The sequence below is a fragment of the Gopherus evgoodei genome, chromosome 4 (assembly GCF_007399415.2).
Source record: "Gopherus evgoodei ecotype Sinaloan lineage chromosome 4, rGopEvg1_v1.p, whole genome shotgun sequence".
Lineage (NCBI taxonomy): Eukaryota > Metazoa > Chordata > Testudines > Testudinidae > Gopherus > Gopherus evgoodei.
The window spans coordinates 133189936-133216339 of NC_044325.1; the positions used below are offsets into that span (position 1 = coordinate 133189936).

The 26404-nt window shown below is 45.3% G+C and overlaps 2 protein-coding genes across 7 annotated transcripts in view; one reads left to right on the forward strand and one right to left on the reverse strand.

Moving 5' to 3' along the window:
* CEPT1 (choline/ethanolamine phosphotransferase 1) overlaps window positions 1-97 on the reverse strand; it is a 46820-nt gene extending 46723 nt beyond the window's left edge. Inside the window, exon 1 of the mRNA XM_030561151.1 lies at window positions 28-97. The gene's annotated coding sequence lies outside the window, so the exon portion shown is untranslated. The remainder of the gene's footprint in view (window positions 1-27) is intronic.
* Window positions 8-21361, forward strand: DRAM2 (DNA damage regulated autophagy modulator 2). Of its 6 annotated transcripts, XM_030561152.1 has the most exons (9): window positions 8-94; window positions 6105-6237; window positions 8369-8632; window positions 10865-10932; window positions 11796-11935; window positions 16694-16856; window positions 18946-19028; window positions 20027-20119; window positions 20984-21361. In XM_030561152.1, exons 3-9 carry the CDS (start codon window positions 8502-8504, stop codon window positions 21089-21091), a joined length of 786 nt encoding a protein of 261 aa, XP_030417012.1. In that variant the 5' UTR covers window positions 8-94; window positions 6105-6237; window positions 8369-8501; the 3' UTR covers window positions 21092-21361. The 6 variants fall into 6 exon arrangements, with proteins under 6 accessions (XP_030417012.1, XP_030417013.1, XP_030417015.1 ...); XM_030561153.1 differs by lacking the exon at window positions 6105-6237; XM_030561155.1 differs by lacking the exon at window positions 6105-6237 and having other exon boundaries at window positions 11-94; window positions 8475-8632.
* Window positions 21362-26404: the final 5043 nt, after the last annotated feature.

Consider the following 26404-nt stretch of genomic DNA (forward strand, 5'->3'; position numbering starts at 1 on the left):
GCGCGCGCGCGTCCCAGGCTCACTCACCGTGGTCCCTGCCGTGCGCGCGCTGCCTGGGCGGAGAGGCCATGGGGATGAGCCAGGAGAGCCCGAGGTAAGGCACCCGCGGGGCAGAGAGAGCGCGCGCTCCCCCCGGGGTCTGCCAGGCACCGAGCCGGGTCCGGGTCCGAGTCCGTCCTGCCCCCCCAACCCCCCTACACTGATCCCCCCCACTGCCCTGCTCCCTCCCCCTACACTGATCCTCTCCGTACCCCTTCCCCCCACTGCCCTGCCCCCTCTCACCCCCCTACACTGATCCCCCACTGCCCTGCCCCCTACCCCCTACATTGATCCTCCCCGTACCCCTTCCCCCCACTGCCCTGCCCCCTCCCACCCCCTTACACTGATCCCCCACTGCCCTGCCCCCCCAACCCCCCTACACTGATCCTCCACTGCCCTGCCCCCCCAACCCCCCTACACTGATCCCCCCCACTGCCCTGCTCCCTTCCCCTACACTGATCCTCCCCGTGCCACTTCCCCCCACTGCCCTGCCCCCTCCAAACCCCCTACACTGATCCCTCCCCCTACACTGATCCTCCCCGTACCCCTTCCCCCCACTGCCCTGCCCCCTCCCACCCCCCTACACTGATCCCCCCCACTGCCCTGCTCCCTCCGCCTACACTGATCCTCCCCGTACCCCTTCCCCCCACTGCCCTGCCCCCTCCCACCCCCCTACACTGATCCCTCCCCCTACACTGATCCTCCCCGTACCCCTTCCCCCCACTGCCCTGCCCCCTCCCACCCCCCTACACTGATCCCCCCCACTGCCCTGCTCCCTCCCCCTACACTGATCCTCCCCGTACCCCTGCCCCCCACTGCCCTGCCCCCTCCCACCCCCCTACACTGATCCCCCACTGCCCTGTCCCCTACCCCCTACACTGATCCTCCCCGTACCCCTTCCCCCCACTGCCCTGCCCCCTCACACCCCCCTACACTGATCCCCCCACTGCCCTGCTCCCTCCCCCTACACTGTCCTGCCCCCCACCCCCTACACTGATCCTCCTTGTACCCCTTCCCCCCACTGCCCTGCTCCCTCCCCCTACACTGCCCTGCCCCCTACCCTGATCCTCCCCGTACCCCTTCCCCCCACTGCCCTGCTCCCTCCCCCTACACTGTCCTGCCCCCCACCCCCTACACTGATCCTCCCTGTGCCCCTTCCCCCCACTGCCCTGCCCCCTCCCACCCCTCTACACTGATCCCCCCACTGCCCTGCTCCCTCACCCCTACACTGCCCTGCCCCACCTACGCTGATCCCCCCACTGCCCTGCTCCCTCATCCCTACACTGTTTTGCCCCCTCCCACCCCCCTACACTGCCCTGCACCCTCCCACCTACAATTCCCCCGTACCCCTTCCCCCCGCTGTCCTGCTCCCCCTCCCACCCCCTACACAACCCCCCATTGCCCTGCCCCCTCATCCTTACACTGCGCTGCCCCCTCGCACCCCCCTACAGTGATCCTCCCCGTACCCCTTCCCCCCACTGCCCTGCTCCCTCACCCCTATACTGCCCTGCCCCCTTCCACCCCCCTACACTGCCCTGATCCTCCCCGTACCCCTTCCCCACACTGTCCTGCCTCCCTCACCCCTACACTGCCCTGCCCCCTCCCACCTACACTGATCCCCTCGTACCCCTTCCCCCCACTGCCCTGCCCCCTTCTCCCACCCCCTTACACTGCCCTGATCCTCCTCTCCCACCCCCTGTACCCCTTCTCCCCACTGCCCTGCTCCCTCACTGCTCTGCCCTCCTACACTGATCCCCTTGTACCGCTTCCCCCCACTGCCCTGCCCCCTCACCTCTACACTGCCCTGTACCCCATCCTGCCTCCCACCCCCTCTGCCTCTTCACCTCACACCTCCCCAGCCACCTACCCCCTCCTGCCACTGATCTGCTGTACTAACTCATCCCTTTACACCTCCCATTGTCCTGATCCAGCTCCCCACCCCCTCTTCTTGCCCTGTCCCAGTGATGCTCTTCACGCATCCTGTTACCCTTCCTGGCTGATTCTCTTGGTCCTGGTGTTATCCAAGCCCTTCCATCTCTCCTCACCCTTCCTGCTTACTTAACTGATGCTTTTTCCTTTGGAATTTCCTTTCTAAAGCTCCACCACTGCCCAACCCCTTTTTAAAAATTTTCCCTTCAGCCTGGCTCAGATCAGACTAACTGCCAGGGGATTCTTTCTGTGCATCAATACTCTTACTTTGTGGTGTGTATTACTCCTTGTTTCTCTGGGCTTTCCAACCCGCCGCCTCCCTTTTAGTCACCTTACTTTACCTTTAGCTTTTGCCCTGAGACAATACAATATTCAAATGAACCCTTTTGACACATTTAATGACTCCTCCCTATCCATTCCTTGTGCTTGTCTTGACAAAGTAATGTGCACCTGTGCGCCTGCTTGCTTCAACACAATGTCTCGGGGATGGAAATACTTATCTCAGATACAGGTCATTCTCGTTCCTCTCCAATCCATTCCTGAGAGGGGCATGCTGTATTTAACTCCTGTGTTCCTGGACATCATCCTTAGCTCAGAATTTTCCTTCTTTCACAGCTGCTGTTGAGATTTCTGCTTACTCTGCAATACAGGCCACCTAAGGAAAAATTTTAACTCTAACTCATCCATGCCTTGACAGCCTATCATCTTTATTATTACAAAATCCCTCTTCCTTAGCTTCATAAAGTCCTAGATCTCTCAACTTAATCATGTGTAGAATATTCCTGCACACCGCACACATTCAAAGAAACAAAACCACATCATACCTATTCTCGAAGGAGTTCTCAGGTTTTTAAGCTCTTCATTGACTTGCTCCAGCCTATTGATTCCCCCCCTCCCACCTCATCTCTGCCCCCTTCACCGGACAGTTTTACCCCTGCAGCTGTGGGAGTTCTTTCCTTTCCAGTTCTGTCTTTTTTTCAGATTTCATTTAAAATCATCTTTACTAGCCCTTGCCTAGTCCTGATCATTTCTCTCTTCCTCTTGCATTATTTATCAAGTGTAATTATAGGTAATTAAGTGCTTTAATAGTCTATCCAACAGAAGTCTAAAAAAAAAACTCCTTAAGAAAATGGATATAAAGAGCCAGAGATTGAGATAACTATTTAAGAATACTTAAATACATCAGGAAAAAAGACGCCTACATTTGTGTATATCTAGACCAGTTGGCAAAGGAGGATTTTTATGACGTAGCAAGGGAATTTAAGTATTTGTTGACATAGTTCTTTACATAGACATAGGCCATAGGACATCTTCATAGAGAAAACTGTTAATCATTTATACCAGCGGTCCCCAATCTTTTCGTCTGGCAGGTGCCAGTGAAAGGACCGTGGTGGCAGTCAAGCATCCGCCGAAATGCCGCCAAATTTCAGCAGCATTTCTGCAGCAATGCCTCTAGATGACAAAATTTGGCAGCATTTTGGCGGATGCTCGACCGCCAGCCAGGACGCAGCGCCCGCGGGCACCGCATTGGGGACCGCTGATTTATACAATACCATAAATGTACACCACACTTTACAGATAAAGTGAAGACACACTCCCTTCTCTGCTTACACTGTGCAAGGCCTACCTATGCACAGGCATCTGCCCAGACAGCTCCAACTGCACAATACAGTCCTTAATTGGACAATTAGAAAAAATAAAAAGAGGCAGGACACAGGGCAGCTGTCTAGGTGAGGGAGCATGAAGAGATTGGCTATGAGGAGAGTAGAAGAATTCTTAGAAGTGAGTTTTAAAGAGAAATATGAAAGAGTTGAGAAGGGGTGCTTCGTGGACAAAATATAGAAGGCTTTTCTAAGCACAGGAAGTTGCTAGTGTGAATGGATTTTGTACACAAAATCCTGGCATTGGATGTTCACAAAAGCACAGTTATATGGAGTGTCACCTATATGCTTTCATGTACATCCTTACCATTCTTCAGAAAGTCTGACCTTGTGCTACATCTTAATATTACAGTGACCTTATGAATAGATTAAATAAATACATTAATCAAACTGATGTTGCACAGTTAAGCACTCAAAGGCAGGAAATTCTAAAGTTAAGGCTGCATGTTCAGTGCCTTCTTATGAGTATTGCACTGTGATATAGTTGATTACATCATCATGTTTCTCAGCTACTACAATACATGATATCATTTTTTCTATATCTTTAGCTAGAGCTACAGAATTTTGTATGTTTATCATTTCTTGTATACCTCTACTAATTTAGTTGCCGTAATAGTCCAGTATATGATAACTAACTTTTTTATGACAAATTCTCTGCTTGCTAAAGTTGGTAACTAAATTGAAGTACCTTACATTTAACAGGATTCTTTTCCTTTGGAGACAGTTACATTTCTGAACAGAAGTTCAGCATTGTATCTCACAAGCTTTTTCTCAGACAGAGTTGTATAGTCTTATTTCTACTTACTTTTTATGTGGATGTGTACATTAGTATTTTTGGTATGCTCAAACTATCTTAATAAAGCTCAAATTTTACTTAACGACTTTCTTTAATTTCTCATAAGAACATGTGTGTAGAGATTGGTTATTTGTAACTGATTTGAAAGTTATCACTATATTTCTAACCAAGCAAGTACAACACTTAAACATGTTGCGTTGTGACTGTAAAGCCAAAAAGACTTTTTTAAATAGTGGATCTTGGGTTCTTCTTATTTTTGCTATTTGAGTCTTTAAAGCTCTTGTTTTCAAGGTTTTTTCCACAAAGGAGGACAATTAATTTTAAAAAATGAAAGCTGAGATTCTAGTGTATTCACAAAAATCCTCAATAAAATCAGAACAGTTGGTAGCATTGAATTACACCTCTACCCTGATATAACGCAACCCGATATAATGTAGGTTCACATACAATGCGGTAAAGCTCTGATATGCTGCTCTGAGCAGCATGTTAAGGGTGCAGGGCCAGGCCGGGGCCGAGGGGTTCGATAAGGGGCAGAGGGTCTAGGGGGTGGTTATGGGCTCCCCCCCAGGGTCTGGTGGACAGGAACTGTGGGAGGGCACTTTTGGGGGCCCCGCAGTCCCAGAGTGGCCTGGAGGATTAGCGGGGGGCCTGGAGCAGCCCAGCCCCAGCCAGCTCCACTCCGCCAGCTCCCAGCTGTGTCGCTCCACTTCCCACTGCAGGTGTGTGCAGGACCTTTCCCCAGCTGCCCCCTAGCTACACGGCTGGGACCAGGGCAAGGAAAGCGGAGCAGGCTGGGGCGGTGTTGCTCTGCTTCCTGCCACATGTGAGTGTGGTGGGCATCCTTTCCCCAACCTCCCCGCCCTCACCGATGGCAGAAAGCAGAGTGCTGCAGCTGGGAGCTGGCGGAGTGGAGCAGATGGGGGCCAGGCTGTTCTCCTTCCCGCTGCTGCCGGTGAGTGCCTGTCGGGATGGGAGGAATGGGGTCGGAGCAGCCAGGGAACAGGGGCATTGAGTAGGGGTCGGAATCCTGGGGGTGATTAGGGACGGAGGTCTCTGGAGGGGGCGGTCAGGGAACAAGGAACGGGGGGTCAAAGCGCGGTCTCACCTATAACGCGGTCTCACCTATAACGTGGTGAGATTTTTTGTCTCCCGAGGACCGGGTTATATTGGGATAGAGGTGTACTGGTGAAATTCTATAGCTTGTGTGATGCAGGGCGGTCATGCTGGACGATTAATGGTCCCTTCTGGCCTTAAAAATCTATAAGCCTAAACCACTTATCTGACATCTTGTTATATTAACACTTTTCTTTATGGAGTCTGCTAACACTTCCAATTAGGGCTGTCAAACGATTAAAAAAATTAATCGCAATTAATTGCGAGATTTAAAAAAAAATCACAATTTCACAGTTTTAATCACATTGTTAATAACAGAATACTATTTATTTAAATATTTTTGAATGTTTTCTACACTTTCAAATATATTGATTTTAGTTACAAATCAGAATACAAGGTAAAGCTTACTTTATATTATTATTTTTAGTACAAATATTTGCACTGTAAAAAGATGAAATAAATAGTGTTTTTCAGTACACCTCATATAAGTACTGTAGCGCAATCTCTTAATCGTGAAAGTTGAACTTACAAAGGTTGAATTGTTTTTACCTGTTTGGTTTTTATAGGTTTTTAAACCTAACCTAACTGTCCAGAGGACGTTTCCATGCTGATGACAGGTTCTGCTCGATAATGATCCAAAGCGGTGCGGACTGACGCACGTTCATTTTCATCATCTGAGGCAGATGCCACCAACAGAAGGTTGATTTTCTTTTTTGGTGGTTAGGGTTCTGTAGTTTCTGCATCAGAGTGTTGCTCTTTTAAGACTTTTGACAGCAATCCTATAATGGAAGTTCACGAAAGTGCTATTGTTATTTTATTAATAGCTTGAAAATGAAATATTAAGGGGCAGAAAGTTAGTACATGTGCACTTGTGCACTTCAGATTCCCACCAATTCTGCCTCTGTATCCCCTTCCACCTTCATGCTAGAGACTATCGTGCATCATAGCAAAATACATCTTCATATCCTTCCATTCCTATTCCTGCTCTGTCTCCTGGCTTTATGCTTGCCCTTTGGACTCTTCGCCTGCCACCCCCGATCTCTTTCCTCCTACTACTCCACTTCCTGTCAATCTGTTATCTTTGTCAGAGTTCACGGCTGAGGTAGGAGCAGATGCAGGCTGGAACCGGGGCAGGCTAGGTGGGAAACAGCCACAGGTACACGCTAGAGCAGGAGCAGCAGTAAGGGCAGTGTTCCAAGCCAAGTAGTGACATTGAGCAGACTAGAGAAGCTGCTTCCCAGGAACCTATGTACCTGCCTTGGGATCACCTGGCAGGATCTCGCCTGTGGATTGGCTGAACCCTGTAAGTAACTGATCACTCATTACACTCAAGGAGGCTCAGAGATAATTCAGGGATGAGACCTCACACTTTATCTCCTACTTCCTCACTCTGATACCCATCTCTCTCTCTTCGACTCGGCTTCTGCTCCCTTCTTGGAATCTAGTTTCTCCTTCACTCATTTCCCCATCCACTGGCTGGAGAGGAGGAGTCCCCTCATCACTTTTAGATTCTCACTTCCCATACAATCTGTTCCTTTCTATCTAGTCTCTCCCTCCCCATCCATAGGATCCTCTACCACTCTGGCTCCCTCAGTCTCTCTTCCTGTACTTTGATGTCTGGCTTTCTCTATTCCTGTCACTGCAGCTGACCACCCTCATTCTGGTTAGTTTCAATGCTGTATTTCCGATCCAGCTCTGGACTGACTCCACACTGCCTTATTCATCGTCTGGCTCTGCTCTTTTCTGAGGGTTCTGTCTTTGACTCTCTCTGATCACCACTCTCTCTCCACATTGCTCACTTCTCCTTGTCTTTTTTGCCCTGTCCCTTGCTCTGTTCACAGTCTCCAATCTTTCATCTCTTTGGACCCTTACATCTACTAGGCTTAACCAGTTTCTGTGACCGTTGTTTCTTGAATGTAAAACTGGCCTTGTGGTTAAAGCACAAGACCATGATTTTGTAGAACTGGAGTCTATTTTTAGCTTCCCGATTGGAGCCGGTAGCAAACTACTGTCTTCCCCTCCCCCTAGCAGCAAGGGAGGAATTACAATTCCTTCCCTGTGCTCTTGTGGAGGTGACACAGCTACACACAGGACCTGTGCATCTAGCTCTGTATGAAGGGTAATCTTGCTCTGAGGCTCGGATTTTCAAAACTGGATTGGTGTATAAACACAGCGTGATGCACTTAACTAACTAGGTGTGTAAGTGGAACTTTCTCTGCAGCTGGATTAGGTGGTGGTTGTGTCTGGAAGTCCTGGATGGCAGCAGCCGGCTCTTGCCAAAAGAAATCTATGAACATATTTACTGACTTAAGTATGAGGTGGTAAAGTATCTTGAGAGCCTCAGATGGAAGGTGCTCGATAAGTGCAAGAGTTACTAATATTTCCGTGTTGTCAGGTCACTTTGTAAATATGCCCAGTTTGTTGTTAGTGGCAGTTGTAGAACCTTTAATTTCCTTTGTTGGTAAAACTGTCACTGAGGCATATTCTGTACTCACTTCTCTCATAGCCTCTCTGATCCCTATGGTTTAACCTTGGAGAGGTTTTATGCACAAATAGAGTTGAAAAGAAAGAATCACATCACAGTGGCTCTCCTGACACAGCTGTGGAAGCAGACAAATGTTAAGGCAGTAAAATGACATCCGTGAGTTTCTTCTCTAGCTTTCTTCTGTGAGTTGCAGTATGAAAGTTTCCAAAAGAAGTTTCTGCTTTTCACTTTAAAGTGACTTCTGGGTTGAAAGAGCAGTGACTTCCTGAAAGCTTCCTTTTGTGCTTTCAATGACAGTGATACTAAATCCAATTTGTCTTCTCTTACTATGGCTGTTTATAACAGGATGTGCATGGAGACTGCATGTTAAACACAATTCACTCTTTGGCTTCAAGAAGAGAAAAACACTGAGACGAAACCAAAGATCTTTTGCATATTTGATTCTTCACAGCGTTTGGACTTGTGAAACAGTGCTGCAATGTGGTGGTTTCAGCAAGGCCTCTGTTTCTTGCCTTCGGCTTTGGTTGTTTGGTCAGCTGCTTCTTTCATATTTTCATATATTACCGCAGTCGTTCTACGTCATATTGACCCTTTGGTGCCCTACATCAGGTCAGTAAAACTCTAACTGTTGCACTGTTAACTATACCACAGTATTCATGCCAGAACTGGCCTTTCCTTTTTATGCAGTTGTTTCCCCTAACATTTAAAAAAATTGTAGTTTAAAATATATAGTTTGGGGATTAGCAGTTCTAACATTAAACTAAGAAGATTTTTTTTTAAAAAAACAAACATCCATACTTGTCTTGTTTAATTTAATTTGGTTTAATTTTTTTGGACAAACACAAACATTTACATTTTAAGGTTTTCATGGCCTGTGTTAATGTCATTATGATATCATAGGGTGTTTTAGTGATCACTAGAGATTTTGGATAACTGGAAGCACAGAGCCATAGAGTAAGTATCTGAATCCAGAGTTCTTGTTCTATGACGCCAATTCTCGGCCTTTTCTGTACTTGGACTCATCCGTCCTTTCTAGCCGTATGGGAAGGGCAGGGTGGTTACATATGCAATCTTGAGATTGGAAACCCGTGTTCTGTGACAATATGCCTTTTTCATTTGAAACGTGGATATTGTCCTCTTTGGTTTTAACATGTTTTTTAACTAAAATCAGTTGCTGATGCAGTGTCATAGACAGCCATGGGTAGTTCTTAGTTCTGCTAACCAAGCACAGTCACAGAATTTAACATCTCTCTGGAAGTACTAAGGGAAGGTCTGCATGTGCCTCTGCTGCTGTCCTTCAGATGGCTGGACCTACCATCATCTTCCCTCTCTAATTTCTCCTCCATTTGGTGAAAGGACCGGCAGCCTTCACAACTTGATCCATTGACTATTGAGCTGCTAGAGATGAGTTGTAACGGCCCTTGTCAGAAAAGGTATCATGCTTTGTGCAAATTTCAAAACAAAACAAAACAAAAACTATCCAGCGTGAAACCTAGGGAGAATTAGCTTTCCATGAATTCCAGAATGTATATTTATATCTAATCTCTCATATTCCTTAGTTTATTGCCCTTCTGTGTCATGTGGTTTACTCTCACTTGGCCAGCATTTCACTTCTGATTCAGGATTTAAAAAAAACAAACCACACACACAATTTTTAGCTGCTGTTAAGAGTATTAAAACATTGTTAGTCACATAAGATGAGATTCACCCCATGCGGACAGCCAGCCCCAAGCCTATGTGCCACTTAATTTCTACTTTGGTCCTCAGAATAGGGTCTAAAGGGCTTTAAACAGGTCCAAGGCCTCATGCTGGCCTTTGCACTGGTCTTTACAAATTAAATTAGCAGTGAGAACTTTTCACTAATTATTTAATCTCTTTAAAACTCTCCTTTCTAACATTACTTCTTACTTATGTGGGTGTGGTAGCTTCACCCTTAGAGTTTGAGAGACCAGCCTGCCTGGAGGCTTGATGCCCAGTCTTTGCCTTTCTTATGATTAGTACTGCTGCCTTTTTGATCTTCTGATAGATTTACTCAGAGTTCCACTGTGGTGTAATGGAGATACAGAAATGTCAGGCAAGATTTTCCAGAGATTTTGAGAACCAAATTTGAGACACTTTAACGGGGCCCTTTTTTCAGAAAGCGCTGAGCACCTGCTTTAGAAAGTCAGGCCCCGTTAAAGTATTTCAAGTTGGACACCCAAAAATTGAGGGCTCCCAACCTATTAGCCACTTTTGAATATCTTGACCCTCATTTACAGGTGTAAAAATGTAACTCTGCAAGTCTGCTTTGTTTATAGTGAATCAGGCAGATGTTTGATTGTGTGAGAGAATAACATATGAGACCACATGTTGAACAGTTAAAGATAAAAAATAATGAACAGCTCCCACATTCACTGTATACAGTCCAGCCTGCACACTAAATGATGAAAGTGTACTTTGAAAATGCATAATTAAAACCTGTATGGTAATCTGTGTGTCCCGTTGGAACCTTAATTTTGGCCTTTTCAGAGTTTAGAGTGCTTCATTTTACAGCCTTAACTGTCTTTTAACTTTTTATGGAGAATTAACATAAACAGGATAGCTTTATTGGATTGTACATATTGTTCCTGTTCTAAAAACATTGTGCCCATAACAAACAGGTAGTCATGTTGGCTTCTGCAGCCCTAGAAACTAGCACAGTAAATTGCTTAAGTAGTGTACAACAAAATAGCTGAAACTGCTTTGAATGCTTCATGACCCTGTTTCTCCTTTCCTTCCCTCCTCTTATAAAGATGCATTTCTTGGGTGGAAATTTACAATACATGATGGAGAACCATTTTTTATATACTGTTTTTCTTACAGTGACACAGGGACAATACCGCCTGAAAGATGCTTATTTGGGATTATGTTAAATATTTCCACTTTCTTAGGTAAGTAGATACAATGACCTCTAGCACATTGTAAACACTTCTGGAATACAAATTATTAAACAGGAACGCTAAGTTACTTAGTTTCATTATTACTTACTTACATTAAGAGAGTGAGGCTGAGAGTACAGATCAGTTATTTAGGGTGAAATGCATTATAGGATTGTTATAATTATCCCCAAACCAAAGCATTTATTAGTCCAGGAAACTCATAGTTAAGGTTAAGCTTAAAAGAAATCAAGACATGTTAAGCTATGAAAATACACATCCAGGACAAGTCAATAACCTTAACTGTGCCCAGTAGTGACATGGGGGAAGTGGAATCTCCTGTGTCTTTAAAAATCAGTTTAATCTAATCTGGGATCACAAACACTACATGCCTTGACCAGAAGGTAATTGCATTTCTGTCACTTCACTTTTATTACCTGACTTGAGTTCCTCACTTTGCTCTCTTAGGGCTTGTCTTCACTAGTGGCTGAATTGGCACTGCTGCAATCAATGCAGCAACTGCGATTTACTGGGTCTGGTGAAAACATGATAAGTTGATGGCAGAGCGCTCTCCTGTTGACTTCAGTACTCCACCTCCTCAAGAAGTGAAGGCTATGTCAACAGGAGAGTGTCTCCCATCAACATAGCGCAATGTAGATATTGCTGTAAATCGAGCTAAGCTATATTGACTTAACTTACTTGATTTACATAACTTAACTCATGTTAACTTAGATTGACTTCCATCATTAGTGTAGACCAGACCTGATGTAGTTTTTGCCTTTTAAATAAGTGACCTCTGTCTCTTATCACCTTACAGTTGACAAGAATAGTCTCCTTGTCTACTCAAGCCTCACTGCATTTGGGTTGTTCGTTCACAGGTATTGCTACTGTGTATGTTCGCTATAAACAAGTTTATGCTCTGAGTCCAGGAGAACCCAAGATCGCCAGATTAAATAAGGCTGGCTTTACACTTGGAATAATAAGCTGCTTTGGACTTTGCATTATTGCCAACTTCCAGGTTTGTGTTCTGTCTGTAGTTTTCTGGATGTTAAACTGGAAGGACAATTCAGTATTTTGGACCAGATTTCAGAGGTCCTGAGCCTCCACTGACTTAAGTTATAGCTGTCGGTGCTCACCACCTCTGAAAAGCAGGTCCTTTATGTATGTTTTCTTTCAAAACAGACAGACATTTTTGGAAGAATTACAAGCCCTAGTAAACGCTGTCCTTCTCCTGTCTCTCAAATGTCTATTTTTCTCTACAATATTATCTTCCTTTTCAGAGTTTTCCTTCTCTCAATTGATAACCTTTTAAATATTCACACCAGCAAGAAACGCCATATGCAGGGCTTCCAGGTGTCACCCATCTGATGGCAATAGTCATGCATTTGGTAGCCATGTTATGCATATCGGCATCTCAGTTGGAGTCTCATGCATCCAGCTGATCTGCCAAAAGGATGCTGGCATTTATCTGCAGTTATGCAACCTTTTGGCTGCTGGGGAGCCTGCTTAGCAAGGATCCAGGTGCCTTCCCCTGCTGGATTAGGGCCAGAAGTGAGAAGCCAGGAAGTGGCTAGAGCATTTGGTGGGAGCAGAAACACAAGGTGAGGAGCTTGATACTGGCCTCAGGCTCCAGCCTACTCTCTTCCCTCAAATCCAGTTGTACCACATGCTCTATAGCACATAGCCCATCCCCACTGTGAGCCCCAGCACCCAATGTCCTCAGCTGCCCCCAGGAGCTTTAACACTTCCTATCCTTCCACGGGCCCAGCACTTCCTGACCTCCCAGCAGGCAGCCATCTAGCTGCTCCTCCTCCCTCCCTGTGGCCACTCACCTAGCCTGGCTAGAGATGCCAACTTTTATTCAGCTCCATGTCCTAACCCCACCAATGATCAAGGGATGGTGTGTTTGACTCGGCCTAAATTTAGGGTTATATGCAAGTTAGTTAATTAAATGCTATACATAAAATGCACATGGTACAAACCAGAACTTGGCAGCTATGCTTATTAGCATATTTGACTCTTTGTGCTAACAAGAAGGATCCCACAGAAAAAAGGAGCCAAAAAAGAAATTATATTCCACTAATTATGGAGGATAAATCAAGAGGGGGCAGAAAGTGGAGTAAGATTGAAGGGTGAGAAAAAGGGTTCCAGAGCAGAGGAGGACACCAAGCAGAGAACCCCAGATATGGTTGATGCAGAAACTGTTGAGGGTGTCAGTGGATCCCGCCCCGTAGAACTCTGCCCAGATGGGTGCATGTGAGAGGCCGAAGGCTTGTCTGCAAGGAGTAATTGACAGGCATAGCTATAAGCAGAATAATTGAATAATTATTGTGCTATAGTGATCCAGCTCAATTTTCCCCATGCAGACAAGCCCAAAGAAAACTTCTCGGCTTCTGCCAAGTCTTGATCTCTACATTGTGTGATAGGGCAAGGCAAGATGGCTATAGAAAAGTAGTGGGAGATAGATATTAGCCCCAGGTTAAACAAATCCCTGGTACCAGGATAAGTAAATGGCAGCTGCTCCAGGTCAGTTAAGACACCTGGGGCCAATTAAGAGCTTTCCAGAAGCCAGGGAGGATGCTAAGTTGATTGGGACACCTGAAGGCAATCAGGGGTTGGCTGAAACTAGCTTAAAAACCTCCCAGTTAGGCAGGTGGGTGTGCATGTCAGGAGCTGTGAGAAGTTGCACTGTTGGAGGGACTGTGCTGTATATGCCATATTAGGCACAAGAAGGAGGCCCTGAGGTAAGGGTGAAGTGGAGGCTGCTGTAGGGAAGTAGCCCAGGGAATTGTACGTGTCCTGTTCCTAAAAGGTCAGCTACCATAGCTGATACTATTAGGGTCCCAGGGCTGGAGTCCAGAGTAGAGGGTGGGCCTGGGCTTCCCCCCTGATTAATCACTGAGATTGGGAGACAACAGAGACTGTGCAAGGGAGGATAGCTTCTCACTTCCCTCCTGGCTTATGATGGGAATGGCTCCCTAGAGAGAGAAGGGTTAATGAGGCTAGTGAAATCCATCAGGAAATGCAGGACCCACAGAGACAAAGACAGACCTTTGTCACAACTGGCAATATAGAAAAACATATTTGACCACTGGATGGCAGTATAGCAGCACGCAATTTAAATTCTGATTTCTACAGTACAGATACAGAGTCAACCTTGAGAATTTATTGGCTTTTGGTTAAATATGTGGCCAGATTTTGTAAGGGACTGGATGATTTCATTACAATGTGGCCAGATTTTGTAAGGGACTGGATGATTTCATTACAATTCATCTCATCTGTAGTTATATAGCTAAAATAAGGGGAAGCTAGTCCCATGTTTTAGGGCATAGGATGATCGGAGGGGGGAGGAATCTATCATGCAGAGTCAGCCAGGTGCATTTTTTTTTCCTTCCTTCTGAGCATCGGGAACTGGTCCCTGACCAAAGAGAAAAACGTGTCTGAGTCAACCAACAGTCTAATTGTCTATGGAAAATCCTGTGTTTCTTTGATAATAGTAGAGTCTCTTACTTCAAAATTTAACAGTAACAAATTGTATGTATTCCACTTAAAGTGTGATTCTATTCTACTTTTAAAATAAGTAAAAGTGACCCTTTCTTAGTCAAAGGAGCAACTGCCGGTTTTAATGCGAAGCCTTTATTGTTCTTAACCCCTGTTAGAACTGAAGAGTGAACATACCTAAGAGGGAGAAAGGGGAAATTTATTTCTCCTACATAAAAATTAACTAAATTCCAGTCAGTGCAATGCTGTTGCATTTAGTGGGGTTGCACTGGTGTCACTGAGGGGCTGCTTTGACCTGAAGAACCTTTATTACAGGTGGTGATATACAAGAGACTCCAGCTTGTTTGCGTTTGTAGAACTGGCAGTTAGGAAAGACTAATACACCGAGCCAATTCAATCTGAAGTAATTGAGACACAAACACAGAACCCCATGATTCCGTTTTTACAGAGTCACTTTTCAGAGTAGAACCATTAGGTTTTAGCCTGTATTGTGTGATCCTGTTGTGTTCATAAACTTAGATTTTAGACAGGGGTGAAAGTAACTTAAGAGACTTACCAGTACACAGGGCGGGGCCTCAGACAGAAGAGGCAGGGCCTTGAATTCCCCGGGCCCTTTAAATCGCCATTGCTACCCTGAGGCTCCAGCTACGATTTAAAGGGCCAGGGGCTCTGGCTGCTGCTGGGAGCCCAGGGCCCATTTAAATTGCCAGCCTGGAGAAGCTGCCCCCTGCCAGTACAGTTGGCTGTGTACCGGCTCTTGCCGATACACCGTTTTAGACCATACTGACTTACTTTCACCTCTGATTTTAGGATCAAAGGGGTTAATAGGCCATCTTATCCCTGCCTTCATCTGCATAATTGTAAGGCTTCCTTTATCCAGCTTCAGTGTTGGATCCCAGTTTTCTCTGAATACATCTTGTGATAAGACCTTGATGGTTTCTTGTCATTAAACTACAGGCTTCCTTGGACAAGTAGCATGCAGCCAAGTTTGCAAGAGTGGTTACAGACTACAGGCGACTCGACATTTGTGTCCAGCTTGATACACTTTGTGCATCATGTACAAAAATGCTGAGCACCTGCAGCTCCATTTCAAATCGCTAGGAACTGCAAGTGCTGCGCAACTCAAAGTCAGGCCCAAAGTATCTCAAGTTGGGAACCCAAAAATCAGTGGCATTTTTGAAAATGTCAGCTTTGAACTCTGTGCCTTGGCTTACTCATCTGTACAATGGAAATATGAATACTTACCACAATGGTCATGTAAGGATCAGGTTTTTTTTTATAAAAAAAAATATTTTGATCCTCAGATGGAAGACTCTCTCTATATGTGCAGGTTACTGGTACTATTCTCATTGTAACATTATTTCATTATCCGATGGGCCTATTCTCATTTTACTTGCCTCAAACCCTCCCCAATAATTCCTCCACTTTCGTTTTGTTAGTACTGTTCAGTTATTTACAGACCAGTCTCATTAAGGCTATATTTCACACAACCATCCTAGGAGTCAGATTGTCATCTCTTCATTATTAGATGAGAATCTGTGACTTGACCATTGAGTTTTTTGTGTCTGAATGGTGGAAAGTGATGACAGACGAACTAGTTTAATTGAGAACACTGGGTGTTGCCAAGTCAAATGATGTGCTGTTTAGGAGGCTTATGCTTAGCAACGACAGTATTATAAGAAGTATGTTGCTAATGAAAGCTCAGTGAAAGCTTTTATTCTTCCATGGTGATGACCCCCACCCATTTCTTACCCCCCCATAACTAAAAACAAGGATTGTTTTAAAAAATAAAAAGTTTATGCTATTTTGCTCAAGTCCATTCACTGTTAACATAGCTCTAATTATTGCAACTAACTAGAAGCCCTGCTGTTCTGGCCAGTTCACTAAAATCTCTGCTCTTGAGTAAAGTATCACACGAACTTTAATAATTGCAGATGGCCGAGACCTTAGCTTTATGTTTCATCTGAAAGGCTAGCCCTCCGGCAGCCAATTGCTCCATGACAACATGTACTGACAGAGTTGGCAGCTGCTGAATTACTGCTAACCATATGTGGATTTCCTTTGAAGGTCTCCCATCCAAGTACTGACCCTGTCCCAGCACTGCTTAACTTGAGAGATGTGAGGAGATCACAGTTAGAGATGGTGACAGCTGCAGGCAAAGCTTTTCCAGAAATAAGTTATCTGAACTTTGATAAAGTGGAGCTCTCAGCACTGCAACAAGCTAAATTGTGTTCTGTATATTTTATGTACATATTTTATTTGTCTTTCCACCTAGAAATATACTCTATTTTATATGCACGTAGTTGGAGCCTGCCTAACATTTGGAATAGGAGCTATTTACATACTGGTTCAGACTATTCTTTCCTACACGATGCAGCCAAAAGTTTTTTGGATCCGAGTGATTGTGTTACTCTGGTGTGGATCAAGCATAGCAAGCAGTATCCTTTGTTGTGAAATACAAGTAACGCTAGTTGTACAAGCTAGATCATAAAATAGAGTAAGTTTGTGAAAAATGTGCGAAGACGTGTAGGGTCTCTTCTAAAGAATTATCAGTGCTAAATAACATGTGACCATAGAATACATGCCAGTCTATAGACATAATCTACGTTGTGCTCTCTACTCAATTGTCTCATGGGTTTTGTCTAACATGAAAAAGAAAAGTTAATCCTGCTAATCTGTCACACTAGTTCAAGGCAGACAGAAGGGATGGTTCACCATTTACTAAGGTTGCAAAGTAGATTCTTCATTCTAAGAGAGTTGAAGATGGCAAAGAAATGTGGTATCAAAGCACTAAGGCCTGAGAAGGGGAAGTGCATGAAAGAGACCAGTGTTTTTTAGTTGGAGAGCATTAGTTAAATAAAAAGAAGCAAACCCTGCATTAACCATGCTTTTGTCATCTTGCATTTAGAGTATGGGAGTGTGCTCTAGGTTAGGATACATCTTAAATCCATTTCAAGATGTAAACTAGTACAGAATGCACAAGAAGACAGAACTAAAAACAGGAAGTGATCACAGAACTAAAAGTTAGCAGTAGCTTAGGTACAAGTAATCACAACTTGATCACTTGTTATGGGCAAATATAGAATACTGGTTTGGACTCTATATAAATGTGGTGTTTTTAAAAAGGGCTGGTTTCACAAAGCTGAAAATAAATGAGCTAAACCAGTTGACAAAAGATTTAAACAAAAAAGGAATAACTGAGAACTATTTAAGAACATTTTACTAGATACCTAAAGAGCCACACTAAAGAAAAGGCCACACTAGGTTAAAAAAAAAAACAAAAAACCAAAACCCACCAACCAATGTAGTATATATGGGAAGTGAAAGTAATTTATTTAAAATAAAACTCGCCCACCTGCAAAAAGGGCAAGTTGACCACTTCTGAATTATATTAATACTATGAATTGTAGAAAATTGGTAAGGGAAGCAAAAGGAGTAATCCTATGGCCAGCAGCATTAAAAATATTATCCTTAAGTGTAGGATTCCCTTTGTTCCTAACAATAGTATTGGTCCATTACTAGCTGGACATGGTTAACCTGTCAAAAAGAAACCGAAAAGGTAAAAGTGTTCAATAAATATTTCTGTTCTGTATTGGGGGGGGGGGGGGAAGCCATATCATATGGCAATGAAATACTCTCCATTCCAATTTTGATTAAGGAGGATGTTAGAGAACAGCTACTAAAGCTAGACACTTTTAAAAATTATCTAGTGTGGTTAACTTGCACCCAAGAGTTCTAAAGGAGCTGAAGTTGTTGTAATGTACTTCGAGTTGACAGGGTAGTGCACTACATTTTTATAAGAAACTACAAGAGTACAAAATCAACATGGCTCACATTAAACAGATTAAAAACTGGCTGACGGGTCTCAAAATGTAATTATAAATGGGGAATCATCCTTGAGCAGGTGTGTATCAACTGGTGTCCTCCAGGGATTAGTTCTGAGCCCTACACTATTTAATATTTTGGGCCCATGCATTAATCTCCTGGACTAGGAGCCTCTGGCTGAGGTATTCCCAGCAGAATAGGGGAAATCACACTCGCCTCCACCTCCTGGAGCCTCCTCTGGCTGTTGTAAGCTCCATGGCTGCTGCCGCCTTCAGAGCCCAGCTCTGAAGGCAGCACAGAAGTGAGGATGGCAATCCAGGGATGCCCCTACAACAGAATTGTAACTGCCGCACGACCCTCTTTTGGGTCAGAACCCCCACAGTTACACCACCATGAAATTTCAGATGTAAACATCTGAAAACGTGAAATTAACTAAGCCAGAATGGACCATGAATTTGGTAGGGCCTTAGTTATGGGGTAAGAAATTTATGCTTTTGTTGCAAAGAGTAACTTTCAGTTTCACCTCAAGGTTATTATTCATTATTGTAAATGCTTCTTATCTTGGCATTTCAGAGCCCAGATTCCCATCCCATTTATGCAGATACCAGGCCACAGGGTGAAACGTAGTCTAGACCTTAACTTGAAAATTCTTTCCAAATTTTCCATTTAGCATCTCGCATCTTCCTTACCTTGTTTCTTTAGTGTTTGTTTCTTCGGTCCTTTTGTACAGTGGCCTGTATGGAACTGACCTAGTTCAGAAGCTGCACTGGAACTCACAGGAAAAAGTAAGTCAGATTTTGAGAGCGCGGAGGAAAAGGTAGGACAGTTCCATAAAGGAAGTTGTGTGTATTTAGCATTGGGGGAAAAAGCGTTCCATGTGTGAAGGCTAATGCAGACTTTCTAACTCAGGGATCAGCAACATTTGGCACACGGCTCACCAATGGTAAGCACCCTGGTGGGCCAGGCTGGTCTGTTTATCTGCCACGTCCGCAAGTTCATCAGGAAGCGATGGCCAGCACATCCCTCGGCCTGCACCGCTTCTCGCAGGCCCCATTGGCCTGGGACGGCGAACCGCGGCCAGTAAGAGCCACGATCAGCCGAACCTGTGGACACGGCAGGCAAACAAACCGGCCCGGCCCACCAGGTACAGGTTTAATGACTAGCAGCCACTATGCATTACATGACCTACCTTGTCTTCGCTCACCATAAAGTTATGATCAGAATTGTCAGCGAGCAGGACTCTTCACGGTCACATTTTAACATGGTAGCATTTTGCATTGAAGATGAAGCCTGTGTGTTCGTTGCTGTTTGGTGGGTTACTGAAGTGGGTATGAGAGATAGAGGAGAGAGGAAGGGAGCAGGAGATGAAAGAAGGAAGAAGAGAGGAAAGTGGGCAAGTTAAAGGTACATGGGATGTAGCTGTACTTTTAGTTGACCTTAAGAGGCCATTATGGAGTAAAGCAACACTCTAGCCCCCAATATACATTGGAAGCAATGTGTACAAGGTCCATGACTTCCAAAAAATAGTGAGTTAGGAGTTGTCAGCCATCTGCACATGACAACTCTGCACCCTTCCGGGGAAAGACTACTTCACCCTTTCCCTCCCAGACACCAGGTAAATTCAGCTGACGTCATTCTCTTATGAAAGAGTTAGATAAAGGTAATGGAAAAATGCTGACAGATCTAGGAGAGCATCCTTTGAAATGCAGAAATATAAGCCTTCTACCACTGGAGACTGAAAAAGCAGCCTCATTACACAGATACATTTTTCTCTTCAATACAGGGCTACATAGTTCACATCATCAGCACAATCTCAGAATGGTCTCTGGCTTTCTCCTTCCTCAGCTTTTTCCTCACCTACATCCGTGATTTTCAGGTAAAGCAAAGTTTGTGTCCGATGCTTTATAGCCTGAGACTCGCGAAATAAACTTAACATCCTTCATCAAATATCAGAGCTGGTAAACTCAGCCCCACCAGCCTAGTTACAACAATACACCTTTCTTTTGGTTGTTTGAGATTCTACCCTGAAAGAGCAGCAAGGTCCTATCTTACTCACTAGATTTTCTTTGAGCTGTGTCCCTAAGCTATATCTTGGGGAGGGATAGCTCAGTGGTTTGAGCACTGGCCTGCTAAACCCAAGGTTATGAGTTCAATCCTTGAGGAGGCCATTTAGGGAACTGGGGTAAAGATCTGTCTGGGGATTGGTCCTGCTGCAAGCAGGGGGGTTGGACTAGATGACCTCCTGAGGTCCCTTCCAACCCTGATATTCTATGATCTACTGAGGGATCAGAACTAGCTTTCACTACTTTCATATCCTGTAAGTGCTGCAGAGCTATCATAGCTCAGGGAATAACATGGGAAATAGCACAGGAGAGGAATGTTGCACAAAACTCTTGGTAACTGAAAATGGGATTAGAATGAAAACTCTTTTGCCACCCTACCTCAAGCAACCTCTATCTGCACCTGCCATCACCCATAGATCAGCCAATTATCTCCTTCCTGAGCTGTGAAGACTTTCACACCCTGAACAATTGTGAGAGAAGTTTGGACAATGCCATATTTCTTCATGGGTATCTCAGGGCTATTTGAGTTACTAATATTTTGCTTTCTTAGCAGGCAAGTAGTTTTTGGAGTGAGATGCATTTCAGAGTGCTTGGCCTTGTCTATAGAAGCTACTTTGGGGAAAGAACAGAGTAAATAGTGGAGCTCTGCAACGTTATTTTTTTTTTTTCTATTACAGAAAATTTTCTTGCGTGCGGATATCAATTTAAGTGGACACAGCATTTGCAAAACACCCAATAGCTTTGTGGCTGATGAACACACACTGTTGATTGGAGGACGTTTATAACTAAGTGGGAGACAAAACACTTTCTCAGCTTTTATATCTCAAGAATTTAGAAAGTAGCAATAATACTAACAATTTATATATGTGTTTGGATCAAATTCCATCCAATTAAAGAGGAGACTCAATGTAATCACTTTGACACGTAAAGGGCTTTGCTATTAACCCACATAGCAATGCAAAGGTGATTAATAATCAGTATTGTCAATAACCTGTAATACATTTCTGCATTTATACATTTTATAGAATGAAGAATAAAATGGACATTGGAAAGTTTGAGTGGCTCTGCTGATTTGATCCATGTGTTCTACACACACAGCAAGGCCTTGGACAAGATTCCAAGCTGTTTCCACTCAGGGCCTGATGAGTTACAGTGAATGGGAAGATGTATTTAATTAGCGTAGGTGGGGAGGAGTTATACCTTTTCCAGGTCCTACCATTGATAACTTTGACAAATGCATATGCGCACAAGGGCGCAAACTGAAGGTTGTAAAGCCTTCATTCTGGCATTTCCTACCTTTTTTGAGAGCTTGACTTTGCAACTTTAATATTCTTATGTAGTTTTTTAGGTCATTTCCCAAGTTTAAAAAAAGCAAACGGGAGGGGGGAAATCACATTCCACCATGTGACATATTGACACCAATATGGTTCATTAGCAGGCTTGGAATCTTTAGCTCTGCAGAGGTCTGTGCAGTTAATCTAATGAAGTGAAGAATAGAAGGTTATCCTCTGTAGACTGCACTAGAGGGGGATGAGACAGTTAGCCACTAGTCTCAGGTATTTGCTGACTGGAGGAATGGTGGGACAGAGGAGTCTTGGATTCCATTTCAGGCTCTGGAGGGGAGTATCTGCTCTACTGAGCAGAGATCCTTTTCCCAGTTCCTCCAAGCTTGATCCGTCTGTCTTGTCCCCTCCAACCTGTCTGTTCCCTACACCTGGCTCTTCATTGCCATTCGCTTTGCCTGTCCAGCCCCAGTCTAGTCACCCAATCTCGCTCCAGCTCAATTCCCTACTCCAACTCTCGGTTTCTCTCCTCTTTTAACCTCCAGCTTACCAAGGTTTTGTCCTAATCTGCTCTTCCTCTTCCCCAGTCAGCTCCTGTTCCCATGTGCTCAGATCTTCCACCTTTCCTCTTTCATGCTGGCTGAAGGCCAGCATTGGGTCATGCAGATCACAGAAGAGACAGCAGACAGAAGAATCATCATATTGAGAGTAGGGTCTTGCTTCATTCAGCTGCCACAATACTAATGGAAACGAAACAACCCCCATTTCTCTCCAGCTACCAGACACCCCAGGATAGCCCCACCCCTCTCGCCACACTCCTGGGGCAATCTAGGGCTGAAAAATGCAAGTTATGCTCCTCTCTTCCCTCCTGCTAACTTTCACCTGCACCCTGGGGATGAGCAGGGCATGTGACCCCTCCAGCTGGGCACTGCTCATGTCAGTGTCCCCACTGCCTTGTGCAGACATCAGAGTAGCTTTGTCTAGCGCTGCAAAGGCAAGGGGGACAACCCTGCTTCTGAGTAGGGTCTTAAGGAAGCACCAGTGGGGGCTCTCTCCTTTCCCCCACCCCTGTATCTTGGATCCCTCTTCATGCTTCACTTCCTCACTCCCCCTTCCCTTCACCCCATCCCACTGTTTTATTTCCACCACCCAGCCCCCTCTTCCCCACACCTCAATATCTGGAGTCTCCTTCTGTCCCTCCCATCCCAGCCCAACTCTCTGGCTTCTACTTTGTACCCTCCCTGCCTCATTTCCCAAGATTTGGCTTTGCCAAACATGGCAGCTTAGGGCAGTGACACTGGTCAATGGCCAGACTGCCTGGGCTGGTCAGTTCTGCATCCACGTGTGGAGTTAATCAAGAATATAATAAAAAAGAAATATGGAGATATACCTATCTCATAGAGCTGGAAGAGACCCCAAAAGGTCACTGAGTCCAGCCCCTGCCTTTACTAGGCAGGACCAAGTACTGATTTTGTCCCAGATCCCTAAGTGGTCCCCTCAAGGATTGAGCTCACAACCCTAGGTTTAGGAGGCTAATGCTCAAAGCACTGAGCTATCCCTCTGCCCAAATATTTCCTCTGGAATAACCCCACATAGATAAGCCCTTACGCAACACTCAGTAATGACACAATACATAAATCCTTGTGCTCCATGAGTTCCTCATCCACATGACCATGACAAAGAAACACTGTCACTTCAGCAGCCTGACCTTCTATCTGAAAGCCCAACGGACACCAAGCGCCCCAGCACTGTTACTGAGGGAGTCATCTTACACCCTTAGATGTTAAAAATCAAGTAGATCCAATCCTAATAGATCGCCTAGGGAAGTTGTGGAATCTCCATCGCTGGAGATATTTAAGAGTAGGTTAGATAAATGTCTATCAGAGATGGTCTAGACAGTATTTGGTCCTGCCATGAGGGCAGGGGACTGGACTCGATGACCTCTCGAGGTCCCTTCCAGTCCTAGAGTCTATGAGTGTTTTATTGAACACTTGCATTGTATCTGCACCTCGGCTGTGATCCACAACAGTAGTTAAGTGCTACCACAAGCTGCAAAACCCTGTAGGCCTCTAAATTCACTCAGCACCTAAGTGTTTGCAATACGAGTTTCCTAGACACTTATGCTTCTGCTCTGAGCATGCACACAGGTGCCTCACTCCAGGCACCTGAACACTGGTCTCCTGCCTACATCCCAGCATGAGTCACAAACCAGGAAAGATACAGGCACCCCTAAGTCACATATGGGGCCCATTCTGGTAAGTATGCTGAGAGGCTGCATACCAGATTGGGCCCCTCAGGCAAGTTCACAGTAAACAGCTGGCAGAAGGAACAGGTCTGGAGAGGACACTCACCCAGGATGTGGGTTCAAGTCCAGGTGAACAGACATCTGCCACCTCTCAGGCGAGTGCTCTAACCACTGGGTGATGCAGTGCTCCCTCTCCTATTGGAGACCTTCCACTTTATTTAATTGAAGTAAATCAATAGTAATTGGACCATAGGAGGGCAGGGATCAGCATCATGTCACACACACACACACACACCCCAATCAGTACCCAGCCCAGCCCAGGGAAGCTAATGATCCAGCCAGTGAACCAAAAATCAGGAATGAATCCTGGTCACATGCTGCCTGAGGCACGTTGCGCATATGCTAAGAAGAATTGGACCAGAGAAAGTTGACATGACTCCGTGCTAGTGCTCAGAGCACTCTCCTGAGAGATGGCAGATTCCTGTTCAAATCCCTTCTTGGGAAGAAGAGAGACTTGAACCAGTGGTTTCCGACATCCCATTGAGTACTCCCCCCAGTGGGCTCAAGATATAAAGGAGGTTCCCTGCCCCCTTGGCTTTTTTTGGTGTGAATTTGCCTGAGGCACCTGATCCAACTTTAAATACCATTTCCTTCCCCCTCATGCATGGGATTGTACAAATCCATTATGTTGGCACACAAAGCATCCCTGATTGCCATGGTGTGCGTGGATCCAGCAGTCATGACAGGTGCACTGTCTGGTTCTGTTCCTGGCTCAGCAATCCAGTAGTGTCTTGATTCTACTCCACGCCAAAAAATGGTCCCTCTTGTCCTCACAGACATTGTGCAGAATACAGCAGGCCACGATAATGCAGACTGCCTCGACAACACTAGCCTCTAAACAGTTTTGCAGGCAGCGCTAACAAGATTTCAATCTGCCAAATGCACATTCTGCCACCATCCTACAGCTACTGAGTGTGCAGCTGAACTTTCTTTTGCCAGCTCCTCTGAATGCAGGATATGATTTCATAAGCCATGGCAATGAGGGGGTTGGGGGATTAGAATAACCATGGGGACAATGACTCCTTTTGTTATAGTGTAATGTGGTCAGAATAATGTCCCAGTTTCTCCACGAAGGAGAAGTCCTGATCTCCAGAACATCCAGGCATCATGCACCCTGCCAATGCATCCCATGTCAGTGTCCAGGAATCTGCCCTGTGGTTGACCAGGGCCTGCTCCTCCTACGGTGGGGTAGCGCTCTTTGCAGTTTATGTACTCATGTATTCCTCATGGTAGGCAAACTATAGGCACAAGTCCCATCCGGGGCTCTGGTCTAGTTTAGAAAGTCCATTCTCTCAAAGCCAGCAATCATTTCACCAACATTTGTAATGCCCACCATCTTCAAGTTCACCATAGTCCTGATTGCCTCAAGCCTCTGCCACAACCCTCCACCCCCAGTTGTTTTACCCTCCCCCTCCCATGAAGAGGAGTCATGCAAGTGGATTCCTCACATCAGCTGGTTTTGCAGCGCAGATCACAAGGAAGGAGGGAGTTAAACCATCTAACAAGAAGGAACTGTATTTCAATGCTGCCTGGGCTCTGGGGTCAAGGTTTACTAGGCTGTAATGGAGGTCCTCACCTCTTGAGTGCCTCCTAGCAGCTGAGTATGGTACTGCAGTCATTTTCCTGCTCTTGGTGCCCTCTGTATGTTGCTGACCTTGCTAGGTGGGTCTTCAGTGGCCAAGCCTTCTGGCCAACTCACACAGGCAGTACAGACCTCTTCCAGGGTAGCAAAGTGTTCACCAAACTGTCTGCCCTCATCAGGGACGTTAGCCCCATCTTTGGGCCCTTTAAATCATGTTACTCAGGTTTCTAAAGGAGCCTCATCCCCTTCTAGGGGCTTAGGTCACTTTGCCAGCAGGGGAACTTGGACCCACCCCTGCTCTGGGTTCCAACCCAAGGACCTATAGACAGCAGCTATGTGTTACTTCCATCAGTGAGTTGCTGCTGCATTCCTTGGACCTCTTCCCACCTGGTCCCTTTATCTTCACCTGTTATTTTAGAGTTGCAGTTCTCAGGTCCTCTCACTCCCAGATCCAGTAAATGATGCCAGTTGAGTGCCTTTGGCAGAGCCACTTCCTCACCCTTCTGGTCCCAGGCAGGAACTGACATGATAAAGACCTGCAGCAACTTTTATCTGAGCCTGCTGGGCTCTGATTGGCTGCTTCCATGGGGCCTCTCTAGACCAGCCTGGAGAACCCACTTTCATTGCTCCTTCCTGGGGCAGGAAGTAGGAGAACCACAGAGCATCCAGCGGGGGGCGGGCACGAAGGGTCAGGTACACACCATCACATAGGCATAAGCACAAAGTCACCAAATGTTTAACCCTAAAGGACATAGAGAGCTTGCTCATTATAGAAGCTTCTATTAGATTCTAACTCATTTGTGTATCTATGTTTACCTGCTTTAACCTTGTAATTAATTCCTTCCCTTTTCCTACTTAATAAATCTTTAGATAGTTTATTGTAGTATTGGCTACAGGTGGTATCTTTGGTTTAAGATCTAAGGCAGTG